This window comes from Spinacia oleracea, chromosome 3 (assembly GCF_020520425.1).
Source record: "Spinacia oleracea cultivar Varoflay chromosome 3, BTI_SOV_V1, whole genome shotgun sequence".
Classification (NCBI taxonomy): domain Eukaryota; kingdom Viridiplantae; phylum Streptophyta; class Magnoliopsida; order Caryophyllales; family Amaranthaceae; genus Spinacia; species Spinacia oleracea.
Genome location: NC_079489.1, coordinates 17,977,486 through 17,999,325, shown reverse-complemented (window position 1 = coordinate 17,999,325; position 21,840 = coordinate 17,977,486). Strand labels below are relative to the sequence as shown.

The 21,840-nt window shown below is 35.4% G+C and overlaps 2 protein-coding genes across 7 annotated transcripts; one reads left to right on the top strand and one right to left on the bottom strand.

Annotated features, from left to right (window-relative positions):
- The first annotated feature begins 344 nt into the window (after window positions 1-344).
- LOC110785424 (DNA cross-link repair protein SNM1) lies at window positions 345-11,064 on the top strand. 2 transcript variants are annotated; one of them, XM_056839319.1, is made up of 11 exons: window positions 345-577; window positions 1,027-1,668; window positions 2,836-3,027; window positions 4,183-4,521; window positions 4,729-4,792; window positions 5,415-5,632; window positions 5,740-5,853; window positions 7,350-7,455; window positions 7,539-7,750; window positions 7,938-8,047; window positions 8,243-8,632. In XM_056839319.1, the coding sequence occupies exons 1-11, from the start codon at window positions 521-523 to the stop codon at window positions 8,310-8,312; spliced, it is 2,124 nt and encodes a 707-aa protein (XP_056695297.1). In that variant the 5' UTR covers window positions 345-520; the 3' UTR covers window positions 8,313-8,632. The 2 variants fall into 2 exon arrangements, with proteins under 2 accessions (XP_056695297.1, XP_021845558.2); XM_021989866.2 differs by lacking the exon at window positions 8,243-8,632 and adding an exon at window positions 10,430-11,064 and having other exon boundaries at window positions 347-577.
- A 38-nt stretch (window positions 11,065-11,102) lies between these two features.
- On the bottom strand, window positions 11,103-16,882 carry LOC110785425 (disease resistance protein At4g27190). Of its 5 annotated transcripts, none has more exons than XM_056839316.1 (5): window positions 16,762-16,880; window positions 16,557-16,609; window positions 12,345-15,367; window positions 12,058-12,217; window positions 11,103-11,542 (listed from the first exon to the last, which is right to left on the bottom strand). In XM_056839316.1, exon 3 carries the CDS (start codon window positions 15,350-15,352, stop codon window positions 12,356-12,358), a length of 2,997 nt encoding a protein of 998 aa, XP_056695294.1. In that variant the 5' UTR covers window positions 15,353-15,367; window positions 16,557-16,609; window positions 16,762-16,880; the 3' UTR covers window positions 11,103-11,542; window positions 12,058-12,217; window positions 12,345-12,355. The 5 variants fall into 5 exon arrangements, with proteins under 5 accessions (XP_056695294.1, XP_056695295.1, XP_056695292.1 ...); XM_056839317.1 differs by having other exon boundaries at window positions 12,345-15,353; XM_056839314.1 differs by having other exon boundaries at window positions 16,557-16,882.
- Between the last annotated feature and the right edge of the window lie 4,958 nt (window positions 16,883-21,840).

Sequence of the window (21,840 nt, the reverse complement as noted above, 5' to 3'; positions counted from 1 at the left end):
TGACATCGGGTCGGGTATCGAATCGGGTTCGGGTCATTGTTCGGTCGGGTCAGTTCGGTTATCGGTCATTTTCGGGTCGGGTGTCGGGTTCGGGTTCGGGTGTTACAAAATCGGGTTAAAATCGGTTATCGGTTTTTTCGGGTCGTGTACAGGTCGGGTTTCGGGTTACCTATTTTACCGTAATTTCGGGTCATGATCGGTTACGGGTTCGGTCGGTTCAGATCGGGTTTTCAGGTCGGGTCAGTTTTTGACAGCTCTAACCAGGGTATAACACGTGGACAATAAACGGACGGTAACAGGCTAACACAGCTTGTCATCCATAAGGCTAACTTTCCATTTGTAGTCCGCGCTTGAAAATCAATCAAACTTTTGATGCTTCCCACCAAAAAAACACCCCAATATTTTTGAACCGAAAATATAAAAATTTCTGCTTGCCTTTCTATCACCTTGATCCATCTCTCTCTCCTCAATCCATCTTGTCGCTTCACATCTCTCTGATTTGAACTTGAAATCAAAATTGATGATTGGTAAAAAGCGTCGTACTGTCTCATTGAGTTCTACCCCCGACGATAACTATGTGAGTCTGCTGATTTATCTCGCAATTTTTTTTTTATTTACTTTGTATAAATGTTCAATTACCCCTTGCATTTAGTGTAAAATGCCTTCCTTTACTGCAAAAATCAGTGGAATTCGAATTATTAAGGTTTAATTTTGATGCATGGTTCAACGCCATTGGAGCTAGAAACCCTTGTTTTGTTAGGGTTCTTATAATTCGAGGCTACTATTCAGTGTATTTTTTCAAATTATTGTATCAATTTCCCTCATTTTTGCTGCTAGTGTAACTTGTATTGAGCCCGTAATACCGTTTTATTGGAAAATTTCAGTGGCATTTTATTTACTTTTAGGGTTTCGTTATGATACAACTGAGTTGAGGCCAGGAGATAGAAAGAAAGGATGTGGTTGTAAACGGTTTTTTTGTTGACAATTGAATTTGAAGTTTATTGGCTGCTTTTTGGTTCTTTTAAGGGGAAGTCGTCAGTTTCAAATACGGGAAAGAGCCAAAAAGTGTTTCCTTTTCTGGGAAAGGAGAATGTTCACCCATCCTCAACAACACATAAGGATGTAAAAGAAGCCAGTGAGGCATTTCATCAAACACAAGATGGGTGTCATGACTATCATCCTTCGGCCAACATTCAGAATGACCCTATTTTGATATCTGGAGACATTAATTTAAGTAGTCATTGGGTGGATCCATGCTTCAGTACCAGCCTCGATGAGTTGGATGCGGTGATATTCGATAACTCTGCTTACACCTGCAGTTCTCCTTGTCAACTTAGGAGTCCTGATCCTTGCACTGTTGACAATGTTTCTGTTGAATCTCATTCTATTGAGTCCAGATTGTTGCCAACGTCATCATTGTCTCTTAGAAATGGAGATGAACATGGACAGGATGTTGGTGGCAATGATGTTGAAGACGAGAAAGACTTTGAATCAAACACCCAATTTGGTGTGTTAATGAGGTTATGCTCCGAAGAAGATGATTCTAGCCCTCGTGATCCTGGCCCTTTGTTGGTGTGTCCCTTGTGTGGGGTTGACATTTCACAATGGGATGAAGAATCTAGGCAATGTCATGCTAATGCTTGTCTTGACAGCTCTGTCACTCCAGAGGTCTGTAATTTCCCACCTTTACATTTCTTTAGATTTTATTGATAAGAGTTTTGTGCCTGACATATTATATGTATATTAAATTTGAGTTCATATATGTATAAAGCTTAACCTAAGGATTTCATCATTCGTTGTTTAAGAGCCCCTTATCTTTTGGGGAGCTTCTTTTTGCAACGATTAAGAGTGTGCATAAGAACCATTTACAGTTAGCTTAGTTAAAGGCAAAAGTTTGAGAGAAGCGTTAACGATATACGAGTTATATGGAAATCTGTGTCCTTACGAGTGGAAATGCCAAGATATGAAATGATGGCACTACTTCCATGGTTCCGCCGTATAGTTCTCCAGGTTACTTCATAATTCCACCAAGAGATTTTTTTAAAACTTTGCCTCAATTTGTATATTCATCTATGGCGTGGTTCTTGCAAAATGATCCTTTGAAAATTCTCTTGTTGTTTAGGAACTATTTTCTGAATTTTGTTCAGTTTGCAATACTTTGCACTTTGCTGACCACCTTGTACTTGATGAGATTTATCTCCTTACACATGGGGAAAAATATTTGGATTCTGTAACTTAGAACTATTTCCCAGTCTCTTCTAGGTTGAAGCTTCTCTGTGACCATTAGTAATTGCCTATGCTCAAACAAACTGTTGCTACAAAAAATTTCTTGCTGAGTAACAAGTGAATTTCCTGTCCAGTTTCCATCATTAATTCACTATGCTCGTGTATCAAAACCCTTGATCGAGCTTGGACATTTTTCTGATGATAAACTTGGTCTTTGGCGATGATTTACTGGTCACTCTTTTAGTTGATTAAAATAGGTACTTGACTTTGATACTAGCAGTAGTGGTAGTAGCAGGAGTAGCAGTAGGTAGTAGTACTAGCAGTAATAGTAGCAGTAGGAGTAGTAGAAATTCAAATGTTGTCTAATGTATTAGTAGTAGCTTCATACCACTGGTGTCTAATGTATACATATTTGGTATTTTATTAGTTTCCTACACTAGTTTAGTTCAAATGGAGTGAGAGAAAGTGTACATTTAGTGCCTATTATAGTAATTTGAACTGCTGCACGCTCTAACTCCTTCCTGCATAAATTTTCTTAGCATATTTCTTCTAAAAATGCTGTAACATTCATCATCAAACTATCATTTACAAATTGTAGATTTGTTGCAGGAAATTTCTCCAGGTGGTGCAAGGAAACAAACTTCACAATCTTCTGACAAGGCTTCTGTTCAATCTTCTGAACCAACCACTGCTTTGGCCCCAATCATAGAATGGCTACACGGCCTGGATCTTGCCAAATACAAAGCTGCCTTCATTCAGCAAGAAATTGACTGGGAATCCCTACAATGGCTGACTGAGGAGGTACGCTTCGTAATGCTACTTCTAATCCATAGTTAACTAGTACTGTTAACTCTTGCATAATAAGGATAGAGATTGAATAAGGTCAGGCCAGCATGAAGGGTGGCATCACCTGGCAAGGCCCAATTCAAGCTAGGGTCGAGGTTTTGGAGAAATGGCTTGGAAAAAGACGAGGCTTTGTTGGCGGTATAAAAGTGGCTAGCGGGCCTTCATTAAAATTGTTATTTTGAAAATTTCTTATTGTAAATTGTTTTTTTACAAGTATTTCCTTCTCCCTCCGTCTCTAAAACATTGCCCAATTTCTTTTTCGGTCCGTCTCTTTGAGTTTGCCCCATACCATTTATAGTATGTGGTCCTCACATGTTTCCTCTCACATTCTATTATTTAAATTAGCAAAAAGACAAGACTACCAACCCACTTGCTTTTCTTTTGCCTTCTTTCTTAATAAAGAGAAAATTGTGGTTTGGGCCAATCTTTTAGGCACGGAGGGATTACTTTTTTAAGTACTGTAAAATTTACTTGATACTTAGTCAGTTAGTTGAAATTACAAAGATAACTAAAAAACAACATCAATGTTTTGTTGCAATTGCCTATACATTATAAAACACTAATAAAATAGGTGGTCTTAGATTAGCTGATAGTCATTTTAGAACTTACCTTAACCATCAATCATGGTCACTGTTACCTGGTTCGCTAGTATGAGATTAGGTACGGGTTCGCAATTCGCTACCTAATTTGCTAAATTAGACCAAAATTATACCATTTTGATGTTATAATTCGTTTTTTCGGTTCGCGGTTCATGGGCTGATTGGAGGATTAGGTAACACTGATCATGGTGAAAGCTACTAAGTCCAAGCATTGTTTTTGGAAACTATCCAATCACAAGACCACTATATAGAGGCTTTGCTTGGGACACCAATCAGCAGGGTACAGAGTTCAGCTGACTGTCATCTCTAAAAAGGACTAGATCCTGTAAGCATAATACATAATACAATAGTATAGCTCTGTTCTGGTAACTGTAGGTTAGAAATTGTTTGTTTTTGCAACCCAGGGAAGTAGAACTTCTTCCGTCTGTGACTGGAGAGGAAAATTTCTAGATCTTTATCACTTTTATACTCCTATTCTGAAACTACCGAAGTAAATGGATTTTCATTGCAGGATCTTATCTCTATAGGTATTAATGCACTTGGTCCGAGGAAGAAGATTATGCAGAGTCTGAAACAGCTCAGGAATGAAGACAACATTTCGAAAGACCAGGGTAATGGTGATTCTGGTTATACAGAAGATGGGACTAAGAAGCCCACTACGAACAAGCTGATTACAGAATATTTTTCAAGCCCCTCTGGTGCGAAGAAGAATTTGCCAAGTTCAAGACAGCAGACAGGAACAGCTAAATCTGTCCCTCGCCAGAAGCAGATTCCAGCCAAGAGTACCCGTAATGTTAAAAACAAGGATGTTCCTCCATGGTGTACTATTCCAGGAACACCATTCCGGGTGGTAAAGTTTTCTACCTTTAGTTTACTCTACCAAGTATTCAATGGTTTATGACCGTTTTCTTCTGTAAAATGAAAATTTACTTTTTTCAATGGAACCTTTTTTATTTTATTTAGAATCATTCTAATATTTCTCTCACAACATTATATTATTCAAGATTGCTTACAGAATGTCCGCAGGTATTCTTAATCAGTCTCTGCATTTCGACAGGACGCATTTCGGTACATTCGAAGGGATTGTTCACATTGGTTTCTGACCCATTTTCACTTGGACCGTAAGTTACCTAGTTAGCATTCTTCGAGCATAATACGTTGTGTGTGGTTAATCTAACATATAGATTAGTTGTTCATTACTAAACTTGGTTTTGTCCAGTGGCTAGCTTGTGTTTTGGTAACTTAAGGTTCCAAGCATTTCCACTATGGTAGAGATCCTTTATTCCATTGTGTGTCTGGTCTTGTGTCCCGTATTTATGATTATGCTACATATACATGCACCAATCGCATAAAAAAAAAATCTGATATCTGAGTACAACTGGCATTTCCGTCCTTGTCAAATGCTTGGAGCATATCACAGTATGCCATTCTTTTCCTTCCTTTCGTATTAAAAATCTGCTATCTGAGTATAAAGGGCCTTTCCATATATATCGTTTTCTGTCAAATAATTTGGTCTTTTGGTGTTGAATCTATGTAATGATGGTGTTATATTTCAAGCATGTTATTCTTAGTAGGCGTTTCATCATCTTATAGTCAAACATTTGTTACATTTGCCTGAAATAGTCAAGTGGGATATTAATATGGGACACTAGGACAGATTGATAGATAGAGTACTTAGTGTACTAAGTAACTTTTTTTTGTATGCATTTCCTGTGTTTCAAAAATTCATACTTTGGTGTGCAGATTACCAAGGGCTGACAAAATCCTTTTCGTATGGAAAAGTTTACTGCTCCATGATAACGGCAAAACTTGTAAATGCAAAGATTGGGATCCCGTGGGACAAGTTGCAAGTTGTGCCTCTAAACCAGAAAATAAGTATTGCTGGAATTGATGTCACTTGCTATGATGCAAATCATTGCCCGGGCTCCATAATTATACTGTTTGAGCCTCCTAACGGTAAGGTACAATCCAATTAAATCCTAAATTGCGGATTCTACATTAGTTAAATTTTCCCCCTAATAGAGTCTTTGTTGTTTGTTGATTTAGAATCCGTTTCTTATATGTCCAGGCAGTTCTGCACACGGGGGATTTCCGGTTCAACGAGGACATGGCAAGGATTGCTACTCAGTTGGGATGTCATATTAACACCCTCATTCTTGATACAACGTACTGCGATCCCCAGGTAGAGTGTCTGTTTAGGAGCAATTTGGTCTAAATACAAAAAATTCATCGTTGTCTCTTAGTTAGACGGTTAATACCTTCCTTATTCAGGTCTGCATTTGGCTTCCATAGTTCTAACCGTCTCCAGTCCATGTATCCTCATTCTTCAGCATATTTTAGTCATTTTCCCTTTTTTCAGTTTTTGTCTTTCTGCTTACAAGCATCCTATTGTATGATAACCAGAGCAGAGATAAAACATGTTGCTAAAGAAGCAATCTCATTGTCAGACAACTCAACAACAAAGCTCTGGTTTAACTGTTGAAGGGCTGTCATACATGATCAATATTACTAAAATTAGTTCTATGTAGGTGCACCTGAACTAAAAGTATACAGTAATACAATAGAGAATGAGGTGGCTCATTTTTTCACAAGGATAAGCTTCACTCCTTATGCATCCATATGCAATTAATAGAATCTGGTGTTATCATGTTGATATATATGGCCCATATGGGAATGACTTATCCTTGTTTGTTTTTATTCATCAGGTGGTATTTCCTAGTTAGTAAGCATGTTAAATTTTGAAATCGTTTTAGTATAACATCAAACATCAGGAAAGGAAAAGCAGAAGTAGGAAAAAGAATTCTAAATGGTCATTTTAGGTCTCTCATAGATTTACATTTAAAGTTTGAGGCAAACTCAAGGGGACACCCAAAAAGGAATATGGGGCAATAAAAAAGGGATAGAGGAAGATAGAGGTCAAGCTCACTCTAACTTCTAATCACTTCACTTTTTACTCCTGATTTGAACCTCAAAAAGCTTTTTTGGTAATGAGTTCCATAAAGAAGGGCCAGCTAAATAACCTATTCTGCCCCCGACTATGACCTTGCTTTCTATTATGGCCATTTTGGAAATTGATTGTCCTTACTCCCTCCGTTCTTAAATATTAGTCCCCTTTTGACTTTTTCACCCGTTTCAACTCAATATTAAACGTAAATATCTCCAAATACGTACGTTAAAGAAATATAAAAATTTGATATTGTTAAACTACACCATGTGACGAACAAACAAGATCCCACATGAATATATTAAGTAGTATAACTCTGTTAACTCACTTAACTGAATGCACAATCAATTTTGATGCACTAATAAATACTAATACCTATCTAAATTACCAGGTATTTTTATGAAACTGAATTTATTTTTTCTGTAAACAGAACTGTATTATGATGTTTTTCTACTTTTACAGCTTTATTTTATATTGTACGGTTCTGTTTAGAAAATTGTTTACATTGGAAGCTTAGTTTTTATGAAGCATGAAACCAACCAAATTTTTGCTTCAATTGGCAAACTCGCATAGCCTTTCTATCACATTGGTACATCTCATTCTTTTCAAAGCACTCAACTAGAAATAAATTGTGTCAAAAATAGTGTTTGCCCAACTGAACCCAGCTCTAGGAATCCCAATTATCTCAATGTTTGTAGCTTTAACACACAACGGTTCTGATGGCTCTCTGGCAGTACAACTTTCCGAAGCAAGAGGTGGTTGTGCAGTTCATCATTGAAGCCATTCAAGCAGAATCTTTCAACTCCAAAACCCTGTTTCTGATTGGCAGTTATACGATTGGTATGCCATCTTTCTTGGTAAACACTACTCTAATTATCCCTCTCTTCCTCTCAACTCTGATCCCTGTTTATTTACATGAAAAGGGAAGGAGAGGATATTCTTAGAAGCAGCTCGTGTTCTGCGTAAGAAGATCTACGTTCCTGCAGCAAAACTTCGTCTCTTGGAGTGCTTGGAACTGCCTGCAGAAGATATGCAGTGGTTTACGTCAAATGATCGTGAGAGCAACATACATGTTGTACCTATGTGGACAATAGCAAGCTTCAAACGGTTGAAACAATTGTCATGTCAATATTCAGTAAGTGACCAAATATTGTGATTTGCTTAGACCAGCTCACTTTAAATTATATGCTCCTATTTTACCAGAGAATTTTCACCTTTTCCCATTTTGGCATGTCTTAAGAAAGATTTTTTGACTTGTTACAAATTAAATTACAGGTTTACACCAATTTGGGATGATTTATTTGGCTGCATATGTTTTTCAGGAAAGGTTCAGTCTAATTGTCGCTTTTTCTCCCACTGGTTGGACATTTGGTAAAGGGAAGAAAACTGCAGGACGTCCAGGGAGAAGGTGGCAGCAGGGTACTATTATAAGGTGATCATTTTTGTTTTGGTCTATGTCCATATATTTCGCTGCATAACACTTGTCCTCTTGATTAAAGTGAATCATGCATCAAAGGCGGCAGAGGCCATACAAATCTGAAATTTGAAATTTAGGAGGCTGGTAGAGAGTAGTAGCAATGTAGCACTGGTATAGGTAGTTCTGAACATATCCCGTGACTTATGGCAGGACTTGCAGAAGCTGTCATTTAGATGGCTCTGGTCTTGAAACTGAAGCTGGCACTTCTTACTGGAGATAAATCTTGGGGCAGTAAAACAAATTCCTTCCAGTTATAGAAATCAGCAAAAAGCTGAATTGACTTTAAGATGAGATATTTGGTCTTTAAGGGATTATGTGTTTCAATATATATACTGTATCCATGTTTGTCAATTAGAGTTTTGGATCTCAGATCTGTGAGCCTGTGAGAGTCTATAAATTATTCACTCTTTGTTTGGGTATTCTAAATTTCTAGCCCCTTACTCCCTCCGTCCCTTAATACTCGCACCACTTTCCTTTTCGGGTCGTCCCATAATACTTGCACCGCTTCTATAAATGGAATTTTTTTAGGACAAATTGTTTTTTACCACCTATAAAAATCGAAAAATTGTTTTTTACCACCTAAAAATATAAATTTTGTATTTTACCACCTAAAAAAATATTAAAACTTGTTTTTTACCACCTGAAAATGAAAAAATAGATGAAAACTTTATGTATGACTACCTAATTCAATTTTTCTCCAATTATTTACACTCCTTGTGTGATTTTCTTTAACTCTTTCACCCTTGTCTCTTTACTTCCATTAAATTTTTTCAATTTAGTGAATTAATGGTGGTGGAAAATTATGTAAATTCATGGAAGATAAGGAAGCGGGGGAATGGAAAAGAGTTAAGTACATGAAATCGTAGAAGAATATAACATATCAGAAGTATTATCATTATTGTGGCTCTCCACATAACATTTTCATCTATTTTTCCATTTTTCAGGTGGTAAAAAACTAGTTTTAAACTTTTTTAAGGTGGTAAAATACATGTTTTAGTTTTTTGGGTGGTAAAAAACAATTTTTCGATTTTTTTAGGTGGTAAAATACAATTTATCCATTTTTTAACCAATATTATCTTATTTCTCACTCATCTACTAACCAACTCCTCTACACAAAATCATTTAAAAATTCACAACCCCATTACCCCTTACATATTTCCCACTAACTATATTAAAAAAATACCCCACTATCAACTACCACCTATTAAATTAATAAGTCAATTCAAGTGTCTTAAACTCCACATCGGTCAAACCAGTGCGAGTATTAAGGGACGGAGGGAGTAGTTGACAACTTTTATTTGGGAGTTCTAAAGATTGGGTGGCGCGTGAACCTATATCTAACAGTACTGTCTTTACTGTTGTTTTATACTCCACGTTTCTCACTAGGTTGTTCTGACATTACATTTCCGTATTACCCTATCAAACTACTAGGAGTACAACGGTTTAGGCTTTGCCCCGGTCATTGAGGAATACTTAGGCTTAGAGGGGCTTGAACGGCTAGAAAGAAGGGCTAGTGCTTGAAAGAGGAGCTACTCGTTACCGACTCGGCTCGTTTGTATTTTTGGGATATCCATTTGGTAAGAACTTCTTTTGTAGATAGAATCTTCAATGAGTGGAAACAAGCAACCTTTTACTAAAAAAAGACATGATCAAATCATCGGCAAAGAAGAATGAAGGGAAATCTGAAGGATGTCATAATGTCTTAGAAAAATTTGGTAATATTAATCCAATATTTGGCCGATTTTCTTTTATTAAGCCCACCTGCTACATATTTTTTAATAACCTCACCTTTACTACCCAACAACATATTGGGCCCTGCGTGGCAATACTCTCTCTCGATATATTCTGTCATCATCATCAATTCATCACCATCTCGATAACTTTTTCACCGATTATCGGTCACTTAAGCCCAATAAAAGTCGTTGGGTAGTAAAGGTGTGATTATTAAAAAATATGTCGTAGGTGGGATTAATAAAAGAAAATCGGCCAAAGGTTGGATTAATATTACCATATTTTCCAATGTCTTAAGCTAAATTTCTTTAGAATGACCTTAATATAAATGTGACCTACATACGGAGTAGTATTCGTAATTCTTTATGAGTGAAAGAAGATTTTTTTATTTTTTAAAAAAAATTTAGGGACCTATATCCATATTTGGAGGTTGGGGGGTAGGGGAGTTTGTGGATTTGAGAACACGTCTATGTTTTGTGCTCCGTACTATACAATCTGAAAAAACAAATCCTCATTAAATTTGTGGTATTTATTTTTAACCTAAATCTATTTTATGGATAGTTAATACAAGTATGTAAACTTGTTTTGTTATGTTGCAACATGTAGGTATGAAGTACCTTACAGTGAGCATTGCAGCTTTGAAGAATTAAGGGAGTTTGTGAAACTGATATCTCCAGTTAAAATAATACCTAGTGTAAACAATGAGAGTGAAGCCTCCAGTAATGCCATGATTGAGCTCTTATTGTCATAATCTGATGAAGATCTGGTAAGCTTCAAGTTGAAGCAGATCCAATTTTACTCAGATTGAACCAGAAACGCGAATGATAGTCTTTCAGGTTTAACAAGCTTATATGGTGGCAAAGGATGTCTATATACTATGTTATCAGTTGGCAGAACCAATTGCTTCACCTATATTTTTTGCCTGTAATTTTTACTCTGCTGCTGTCATGGAGATCATTAATGGGTGAGGGTTCAAAGAAGGCATAAAATAGTTGGACACACGGTCTTACCAGTTTAATTAGATTAGCTGCTTTGTCTCTCTTGGTCGTGTGTAAGCCGCTCAATTTTCAGGGTGTTGTAATTGTGTAATGTTGGCTAAGTTCATTACTTCAGTGAATTTATGAAAGTACTGTATGTTGGAAAGGTATAGTGGATATTAGACGTGAATTTCATGTAATTTCATAACCAAGTGTATGTATCTATTTCGAATCAAGAAATAGAAAATGTCGTGATATTTTAAACTATTTTTTCAACTAAATTGAATGTGATATCCGCAAAGTGTAAACAATTGTTATATGCATTTGATATATATCTTCTTTCCAACTCGAATGTTTGGAGACTAGAGTTGTCACAATAAAATAAATAGCAGATTTCAGCTTGTCTGAGAAACACCAGATGCAAAAATGGAAAAAAAAAAAAAAAAAAAAAAAAAAAAAAAGGCCCTCGGCCACTCCCTGTTTGTAAGATTACCATAGCGATCCACTCCTGAAAGATGGTTGGATACAACTAATTTGAAAAAATTTGTGTACTACAGAGTCACACCAGAAAACAATGATGTCCTGAGGACTATCAGCTGTCTAAGCATTTTGGATTGAAGTTGATATCTTTACTGGATTGAAAAAAATACTTCAACGGAAGGAAGAATATATATACTTGTGTTGTACATTGCAAGCAGACTCCAGTCACTAGCTTCGGGATGAGACCTGAGAAGCTTAACACCTGGACACACACAAGCAACGTAACCAGACACTCGTGTTAAACTGGCAAATTGGAAAATATATATGTATGCAGAAAACAGAATGTATTCCTATGTCCTTGGGTATGTAGCCATTGCAGTATAGGAAGTGAGGAGTAGCATGATTGTATGTTTTTAATAGTTAAAACTTAAAACTCAAAACAATGTATGTTAATCTAAGTGATTGCAGCAATTTATTGTTTTCCTATGGTCTCACTAGCAATTTACTGTCAGTTTAACTTAAATTATATCATGCATATTGCAGTCAAAGAACCTGAAGCCATGAGTTGCGTGATATATGATATATGTTCGAGCCTAGGGGATTTATACCCTTAATTAAATTATGCGTGTTCAAGCCTCAAAGGGAACTATATACTAAACATCATAATATTAACCCATAGATGTATAAACAAAAGCAGAGTTTTTGCATCTGTAAACATGACTTATAAAATAGCTTTAGCACCATCTATTGTGCATTTCCAGCAAGATTATAGCTTACCTTGTCAAGAAGTTCTCCTTTTCTGCTTGCAGACTAATCATGTCAGAGATAATCCTTCCTCTCTCTTTAAATGAAATGAAATTAAATATTACTTGAAATTTCATTCTAAATCCGGAATAATTCTCAGAGTACAAAATCCAATGCATGTACTGGGCTACACCTGACAGAACAGAAAGTAAGAAAACAAGTGCTTGAGATTATCAGTTTATATTTAATGTTAGAAAAACACAGAGAAGTAATAAGAGAAATTAAATTGTGGAACTAGAATAGAAATTTGGTATACTTACTCTAGTTTTCCTCAGTGAAGCAATAAAAAGGTCTCAAGATGTTCTCTAATTTCGTCATTCAACATCAATGCTCTCCACCAAGTTGCACTGCATTTGATACGCTGCAACTTCGTAGCATTCATTTTGTTTATGGACAGACTGGTGAGTTTCTCACATTCAACAATATCTACTTGTTGCAGTGCATTCCATTCAATTGAATCACCCACATGAATATTGACAAGTTCTTCAAGGTTGATAAGCTCTAGAACTTTCAACTTGGGAAACGTGGCAGTAACTGTGGACTGGGTGTCGAATTCAACAACTTCCATAACTTGAGAACATTTTTCTACTCTCAGATGTTGCAGTTCTGTGAGTTGTTTAACCATATGACTTGAAACAACTTTCAACAAATTTGGACAATCGTACACAGTTAAAGTTATCAACCGTGCAAAACTACCTGAGGAAATTGGTCCTTGGCAAATATGATCTAATTGTTGCAACTTCACAAGATGTAACTCCCTGAGCCATGGGAATGCATGAGTTCCATCCATAATACTTCCTACGAAAGTTGTCATTATGTTACATTCTTTTACCTCACAAACTTCCAAACCTTCCATCTTATCAATACCGAAGTCTGAAAAGTTTATGATGTTCTGGTGACCGATGAGTTTGAAAGCACAAGTTATTCCAAGCACCTCTTTAATTACACTAGGAGTGTCCTTTCCATCACAGAATTGAAGATATCGTCGACCTGAACATTTGGAAATATCAAACTGCGATGAGTTGTGATGAGTCCCATAAGAACCAACATATATATTGAATGATCTGAAGTTTCTCCCAATATGAGGAGTGCCATTCTTCCAAGACATGCTAGTCTGAGTAAAAGTTTCGAGTGATTCTGTAGTCGGGAAGTAGAAAGAAAGAGAGCTTAACTTCCTTAAGTTGGCCAGTTGTTGAGCAATTTCAGGAGCTATCTTGTTCCACTTTGAATCCTTTGGATCTGCATCAATAGTCAACTCTTCTAATTTGAGAAGTTGTTCAAAAATTCTGGATGGAGAAATGTCACCATTACATTCAACATGGTTTTGGATGCTTGAATCACTAGTGAATGAAACTCGCAAACATCGAAGACAAGTTAGTTCCTTGATCACCATAGGAAAATCACGAATCCCTGTGCGGCGTATGTCAAGGACTTCAAGATTATGAAGCTTCCCAATCTCTGCAGGTAGATGCACCAGTTGTTGGCAGTCATTAAGATAAAGGCCGCTAAGGTTGGTTAACTCAGAAACAGATGATGGGAGAAATTTGATGCCTGTTCCATACAAATCAAGAATTTTGAGGGTGGGCATACTTTTGAAGAATGATGTTGGTATATCTGACAAGTTTTTATTCTTCTGGAGAAATAAAGATGAAATCCTGGAGCATTTGAGATTCTCAGGCAACTCAACTAAATCAGAATTCATCAATGAGACTACTTTGGCATTGCTCCATTCTTCAACAAGAGGATAAGTGTCGTATAGTTGTTCTCCATCGATTACCAATAACCCAAAGTTTTGCTGATAAGCCATTCTTATAGCTGCATTCCTGAATATGATGGGCATCTTCACATATTTCGTGCTTTTACAACGATCAAATAAGCATCTATCAGTTAAATTTTCTAAGTTTGAATTACCTTCTTCACAAGCTTTCCTCAAAGTCTGTCCAACCCCAATCAATTGTTCTGCCTTCCAACATTCAACCAAGTAGTCTCGATAAATCTCATAATCTTCAGGAAATGAAGCTCCATACAACAAGCAATCCTTTAGACTACTATGCAACTCTTGGTAAATGAGTTGGAAAGCAGTGAACACTTCTTCCATATGTTTCAATTGATACATACTTGGGGACTGTAATCTTGATAATGTGTTTCTCCATAGATCTTCGTTTAGTTTTCCTTTCAAATGGATTCCTACTGCTTTAATAACCTGTGGTAACTCTCCACACTGTCTCAGAACCTTTTCAGCAATAGGCCTGATTCCTGGGTGCTCAACTGCTTCACCTATAGCATCACGGAATAACTTACGTGCATCATCTCTAGACAATCTATCCACTTTGATCTCTTCATCCATGTCCATTGAGTCACAAATGGTTCTCTCTCTTGTTGCTATCACCACTTTCCCAAGAACATGACTGTCATGAATACCTATGTCACGCAGATTAATTTCCGAGGAAACTTCATCTAAAAGGAGCAAATATTTCTTCTTTTCTAGTGATCTGGATATCAAAGTTGCTGGTTGGTTTTCAGCATCACTCCCTTGTATTTTCACACCCAACTGCTTCAAGATCTCACATTGTATCTGATCAGGATTAACCTCCTTCAATACAGTCACCCATATTACAATATCAAAGATCTGATGCTTTTCTACTTCATCATGCAGAGTTTCTAGAATGGTTGTTTTCCCTACTCCAGGCATCCCCCATACACCAATTTTCTTTATGCTATCATTTTTAAGTAACTCTAGGAGTTTTTCCACATTTTGTCCAAGTGTTGGAACATCTATTTTCTTTGGAAACTTCTTCTCAACTCTTTCAGGTGGCCGTTCTCTCAATAAGATACGTTCAAGATTCATCCGGTCTTTGAGTTCAACTACAGATGGAGTCACTTTAACAATCTCTCTGCTGAGATTCAGACGAGTGCGCAACTGACAGGGTCCACAAGAGCCAGTCATATTAGCTTTCTGATATCTAGCTGTCAAATCTTTCATATTTTCTGTTAATTGTTTTACATCATCCAACCAAGTAGCACATTCATGTGTCTTCTCCATCATCACCTGATTCCTAGCAATCTTATCATTCACATCCTGCACTCGGCTAGAAAGATATCTTACTTCTTTCTTGAGTTTCTCAAAATTTCGACCCAAGTTTCTGATATAGTTATATTTGCGCTTCAGAGACTTGTATATTCCTTTACCAGCATCTGTTGCAGGTCCAACTAATGATCCGGCTGCTTGTCCAGCTCCTCCTGTCAAAATTGCTATCCCAGCTGACATCCTGTGTGAATGTTGCTATTTCAAAAGACCATCCAAATGCAAAAAAAAAACGTAAAGTGAGGGTTCTATTCCATTAGACCAAAAAGACGTAAAAGTATGTAGTATAGGAACATTTTTTTTTTAATCTAAGAGAATGGATGTTGCAAATTGTCATATGCAGTTCATCGATTATCACAACAAGCACAAACATATGGCCCTGCTTGACAATTAGATGTTAGTTGTTAATGTGTAAAATGACATAATGACGTTGATAAAAGTGAAGTAGGCTGGTGAGTATCGTAATTATAGACAATATTAGGACAAAGTTGTCCTTTTACACTCATTTCTTCAAACCTCGAATGCAAAAAGCTCCTACATTGAGCTCCCATTAGCTTATTGAAATGGTCAGATCTCTAATTCATCTCAAAAAACTCATTTTTCTCCAAACCCGAGTCTCAAACCAAACACTCCCATATATTCCGTAGTAGCCTAGAAAGACAGTAACTAGACATCAAGGATCTAACCAAAATTTCTCAAGGAAATGATATCATGTTAGAGACTGTTGCAATCTGAACTGATTAGAACTATTCCCAGTTGTAGATCACAGTTCATTTTCGACTCTGACAAATATTGGTCATCAGAATAGCATGCATTGAGCGTAATTTCCCAGTGGTCTTACATATAAGTCATAAATTAGCACAGATGTTAATTATTTGCTACCAACAACCATCCATAAACCTAATCTAAGCCAAAACGATCTAATCAAGCTTTAGAAGAGTTGACATGAATAATCATCTGACAGTTAGTCAACTGCATTTTCCCTTAGTAAACATTTTCTATATTTAGTGATAGAAACATTTTTCTATACCAAAAAAAATTATCAGTTAAATTTGTTTTTCCAGTCCAACAAAAAGGAGCCTAAGATTTGGGCTTTTGATGTTCTATACTTTTAACAAAGTGCATTAAATTGACCAAAATTATGATGTATATGCTAGAAATTAAAACACCCAACTTCATTTCTTGTGAATCAAATTGAATAAAAACAGTAAAATAACTCTAAACTCTAAAGTGAAAGTATTAAGTTAAATCAAACATTAACTACTCCGTATACTGATTGACACATAATTTTATCAAGCATTCCTAAATTAATACCAATTTTATAAAATAAAATGTACTAAAATTAAAACAGAGTTTACTTTCTACTTATAGAGAGAAAGAGAAGAACCTGAATAATCTGGTTGATGCTCCAAATCAAATTACAAGGCACTTTCACTGTCACTGCAAAAAAAAGAAAAAAAAACAAGTGATCCTAAAAGCGTTTAAGCAAGTAAAGTGGTGATTTGAGGAAGATTGACAAAAACTAAAAGCTACTGTAGAATTGTAAAATGATGAATTCATAATGATGGTCAAATTTGGATAATTGGAAATACCATTCCAGTAGAATGGTGGGAATAGGACGCACTAATTCATTTTTAGCCAATTTCATTACTCTAAAGTCTTCGGATGAATGGACCCTCATCTCATTCACATGCAAGGCTGGAAATTTGGACTTTTCTACATTCACTTATTAGCTATTGCTATGTTAATATGTGATAGACAAGAAAACGGGTTGTGTTGAGCAAAAAGTTAGGGTATCCTGAATCAGAAGTGGAATTTGTAGGAACTTGCGGTTTTAGAATCGGAACTTGTAGGCTTTATTTGGTTGGGAGGAATTGGAAGGAAAAGAAAAGAAAGGAAAGGTAAAATAAGGTTTCTTGTATTTGGTACAAATAATTATATGGGAAGTGGGAGGAAATGAAAGGAATTGGAAGGAAAGCTCCTTTACAAAATTTTCACTTTCCTTTCCTTCCAAAACTGGAGGAATTCGGAAGGAAAGAGAAAATTAAAAGCTGTCATTTAGCTTTCCCTTCTCCTCCCTTCATTTCTTTCCCCTAAACCAAACACAGGAAAATAAAACCTATTTCCCTTCCTTTCTTTTCCTTTCTTTTCCCTTCCTTTCTTTTCTCTTCCTTTCCTTTACTAATAATGAACCAAATAGGGCCGTAGGAATTTGCGGTTTTAGAATCGGAACCTGTTTAAACTTACGGTTCTAGTTTTCAATTTATCGAAACGGGTACCCTGTTGGTTATTTTGTGTACACCAATTCTAATATGAAGTACCAAAAATTAAGGGATATGACTGTGTCATACAAAAATGATTCATATGCCCAAAATATAAAATAACCCAAGCCAATTGTTGAAAAAATATAAATATAGAATTACAATGTATAAGCCAAAATATAAAACAATCAAAATCACAACCATAAAGTAGATTTTTTTTTCCAATAAATTAGCAATAATTTATTTAAAGTTTTAAAATGACAGGTACCCTGAATCGGAACCTGTTGGAACAAATTCCAGTTCCGATTCTCATTTTCAGGAACCTGTTGCAACAAGTTTCGGTTCCTGGAATTCTGACAAGGCACCGTGTTGTGTTCACCCCTAGGTATGTGTATTTTGGTAATCCGTAATATTTAGTTTAATCTTTGTATTAATAATGGAATAATGAAAAGTGTGATTACTAAATATTTTGGTCAAGTTAACATATTAATATATCAAATATTTTGGTCAAATAGTATATCAAATATATAAAATATGTAATACGTAGTATGAAGGAAATTGTATACTCAACTTCAAGATTTTATTCATTATGTACTAACTTTAGGGAGAGAAATATTTCAGTCAAATAAGTTTAGAACATCCGTGTAAACATGAGACCTAATCTAGTATCTTCTATTTTAATCCATAAGGGAAAGTTTGAGCTCTTTGACCTTTTGATATTCCCCTATGAATTACCTTTGTGACCCCGGAGTATAAATTTATACTAATTACGAAATTGAATCAAATTATAGCATAAATAGTTCAATTGTTAATTTTATTGTTTCTAATCTTATATGAACTTTCCCTAAAAAAAATATGAACTATACAGAGGTTCCAGTTATTCATAAAAAAAATGGCGAAAAGTTATTTATATACAATATAAATGAAAAAAAAATGGTGAAAAGTTATTCATATAAAATGTCAAGAACACAACGTGTGCATAAACACTGGTGTTGAAGAGGCTTTCTAAACGTTAAGTGACTTGTGTCCAATTTAAATTGAACACAAGTCACCAATACAACCAGTTTTAATACCAACATGAAATATGTGAATACCAATAACACAAATGACTTGTGTTTTTCTTTAGAGCTGAACTGAACTGAACTTAATTGAACTTAACTTAACTTAATATTAATGAAATAAATATAAATAATAAATAATAAATAATAAATACTACGTAATACAGAGTAAATAATAAATAATAAATAATAAACAATAAATAATTAATAACTAATAACTAAATAATAATAACTAAAGAATAATTAATCATTAATAACTAAATAATAAATAATAAATAATCTTTAATTAATTACTGAATAATGATAATAAATGATCAATATTAATAATAATTAATAATCAATAATCAATAACTAAATAATAAATAATTAAAATCGGTAATTAATTACTAAAAAATAATAATAAATGATAAATAATAAATTATAGTAATTAATAATAAATTATAGTAATTAATAATAAATTAATAGTAAGTAATTAGTTATATATAATAATAATAATAAAAAAGTTAAATAATATAAATAATAAATACTACCTCCATTCCTGAATGTTCTTTACGATTTTTGTTTAACTCTGTTCCTGAAAGTTCTTTATACTTATGCTTTATTATTGTTTTGGAATACAATGTTTACCATAACCCTATATCCTGATTCTTTTATTCATCCACTTGCAACATTTATTGGCCCACTTGCATAATTATGCCCTCTATACTGATTTTTTTATTCATCTACTCTCACACTTAAATAATATGTCACTTTCGCCCACTTGAAAATAACTACCCCAGTTGTTCACCCTCTCATTTACCTTATTTCGCGTGAAAACAATAACCGTAAAGAACATATAGGAATGGAGGTAGTAATTAATATAATAATATAATAATAATAATAATAATAATAATAATAATAATAATAATAATAATAAACATTGTTGATGTTTGTATCGGGAGACATCTTTGGTGATCATGCGGTGTCATGTGCTGGCATGGTGGGTATTAAACATCGACATAATGTCGTTCGGGATACCCTTGTTTATGTTTGTTATCGGTCTGGGATTTCGGCGCGGAAAGAGGTTGATATTGGTCTATCTGGAGGGAACGATGGAGCTCTCCGACCAACAGACGTGTTGCTCTACTCATGGGATCGGGGCTGTGATGTGTGTGTTGACTTGACGGGATCATCTCCTTTGACACAATCAGGGTTGTCTGGCTTTGCTCCTGGTCGGGTTGTGACTGATGCGGCTGTTCGGAAGCGGGTCAAGTACGAAGCACGTTGCAGGGCCATTGGTTATGGCTTTCTTCCGTTCTCTATCTCTTCTTTGGGGGAGCTAGATAAGGATGATGTTGCGTTGTTGAAGCAGATTCAGATGTTTTTTAGGACACAGGACATTGGAGCTCGTGTTGCTGCTCATATTTTCACCAGGATAAGTTTTGCTATAGCCAGAGGAGTGGGGGCCCAGATTGTATCTCGGCTTCCCACTAACTATTTGTAAAATATTTGACTTTGTTAGCATTTGATTTATTATTATAGTAATAATAGTAATAATAATAATAATAACAATAAATAAATAAATAATAATAATAATAATAAAATAAAAAAATATAATAATAATAATAATAATAATAATAATAATAATAATAATAATAATAATAATAATAATAATAATAATAATAATAATAATAATAATAATAATAATAATGATTGAGTGAGGGCCTAGATTGTATCTCAGCTTCTCACTAATTATTTGTAAAATTATTGACTTTGTAGCATTTGATATATAATGATGATGATATGAAGAAATTGGCAGACATATATTTCACGAAGGTTACTGCTGATGCGGTATCCGCCTACTCCTTATCTTCACGTCATGTTGCCTTATGGAAATCACAGCAGGGGGATCACTCCTCAGCTTGGTTGCGGGCAGTCCCCATCTCAGGTTTAGGCCAGACTATGAACGGTAAGACTTATCGTTCGGTTCTTTGCTATCGGTTGGGTATTCCGTTGTTCTCTGATTCGACGCCGTGTTCTACTTGCTCTCGGGTTTTTGATGGGGACATTTATGGGGATCATGCCGTATCTTGTGCTGGGATTGTGGGTATCAAACATCGACATAATGTTGTTCGTGATACCCTTTTGGATATTTGCTATCGGTCGGGGATTTCTGCTCGCAAGGAGGTTGATGTTGGGCTGACTAGTGAGGGTGATGGAGCTCTTCGTCCTGCAGATATATTGCTTTATTCATGGGATGGCGGTCTAGATGTGTGTGTTGACTTGACTGGGTCTTCCCCTATGACGCAATCGGGGTTGTCAGGCTTCGTTCCGGGTCGGGTTGTGGCGGTTGCAGCGCAGCGGAAGGTGGATAAGTATGCGGCACGTTGTAGGGCTTTGGGTTACGGTTTCTTTCCTTTTTTCTTCTCTTCTTTTGGGGAATTAGAGAAAGGGGCTGTTTCTTTGCTGAAGCGGGTCCAGACGTACTCCAGGGCTCAAGACATTGGGGTGCGGGCAGCTGCCCACATTTTCAGCAGGATCGGGTTCGCCATAGCTAGAGGAGTGGGGGCCCAGATTGTATCTCGGCTACCCTCCAACTTCTTGTAGTTCACTTGATCTTTGTAACTTGTTAAGCTTGTAACGTTTTGGTGTTTTCTCATAATAATAATAATAATAATAATAATAATAATAATAATAATAATAATAATAATAATAATAATAATAATAATAATAATAATAATAATAAGTTGAATTGAATTAAACTGAATTGAATGCTCCTGAACTGAACAGAACTGCGAAATAAGTTCTGAAACTGCAGTTAAGCCAAAAAGAACAGGGCCTTAACCTCCAAAATTAGGAATTAATTACTCCGTAAGTCATTTTTCTTTGTACGTAATTGTTAGCTGGTTCAATTTTCAAAACAAAATAGGAAAAAAAGGTTTGGAAAGAGAAGGGATTAACACTGTGTTTGGAAACTAAGTTAATGTGAAAATGTGAGGAAAAGTAAAACAATGAAAATATATAGAAAAGTAAATTTGAAGAAACATGTATAAATTTCTAAATTTCAATTTATTTGGCTAATTATTATGTAAATGGAATATTACATAATTTCATTTTGCTTTCCACATGTATTCATAGTTTTTCCATCATTTGAGGGAAAAAGTGTGAAAAATAAAACAGGCAAAATATAACTAGTTGATTTCCACATATTTCCACACATTTCATTTCCCCCCTTCTCCATTTCAATTATCAAACAAGATAAATTAAAAAATTCTCATTTTTCAACAAATTTACAATTTTCCTCATTAAGCTACTCAAACACGAGCTAATAACAAGGGCATTAGTTAACCTAGCTTTTGCCTTTGACCTTCCC

Excerpts from the sequence above, each read along its gene's own strand:
- LOC110785424 (XM_021989866.2), top strand. The coding sequence starts at position 521 with ATGATTGGTAAAAAGCGTCGTACTGTCTCATTGAGTTCTACCCCCGAC. Across the intron at positions 5,854-7,349 it reads CAACGTACTGCGATCCCCAG|TACAACTTTCCGAAGCAAGA; the intron begins GTAGAGTGTCTG and ends GCTCTCTGGCAG. Across the intron at positions 7,456-7,538 it reads GATTGGCAGTTATACGATTG|GGAAGGAGAGGATATTCTTA; the intron begins GTATGCCATCTT and ends TTACATGAAAAG.
- LOC110785425 (XM_056839314.1), bottom strand. The coding sequence starts at position 15,352 with ATGTCAGCTGGGATAGCAATTTTGACAGGAGGAGCTGGACAAGCAGCC.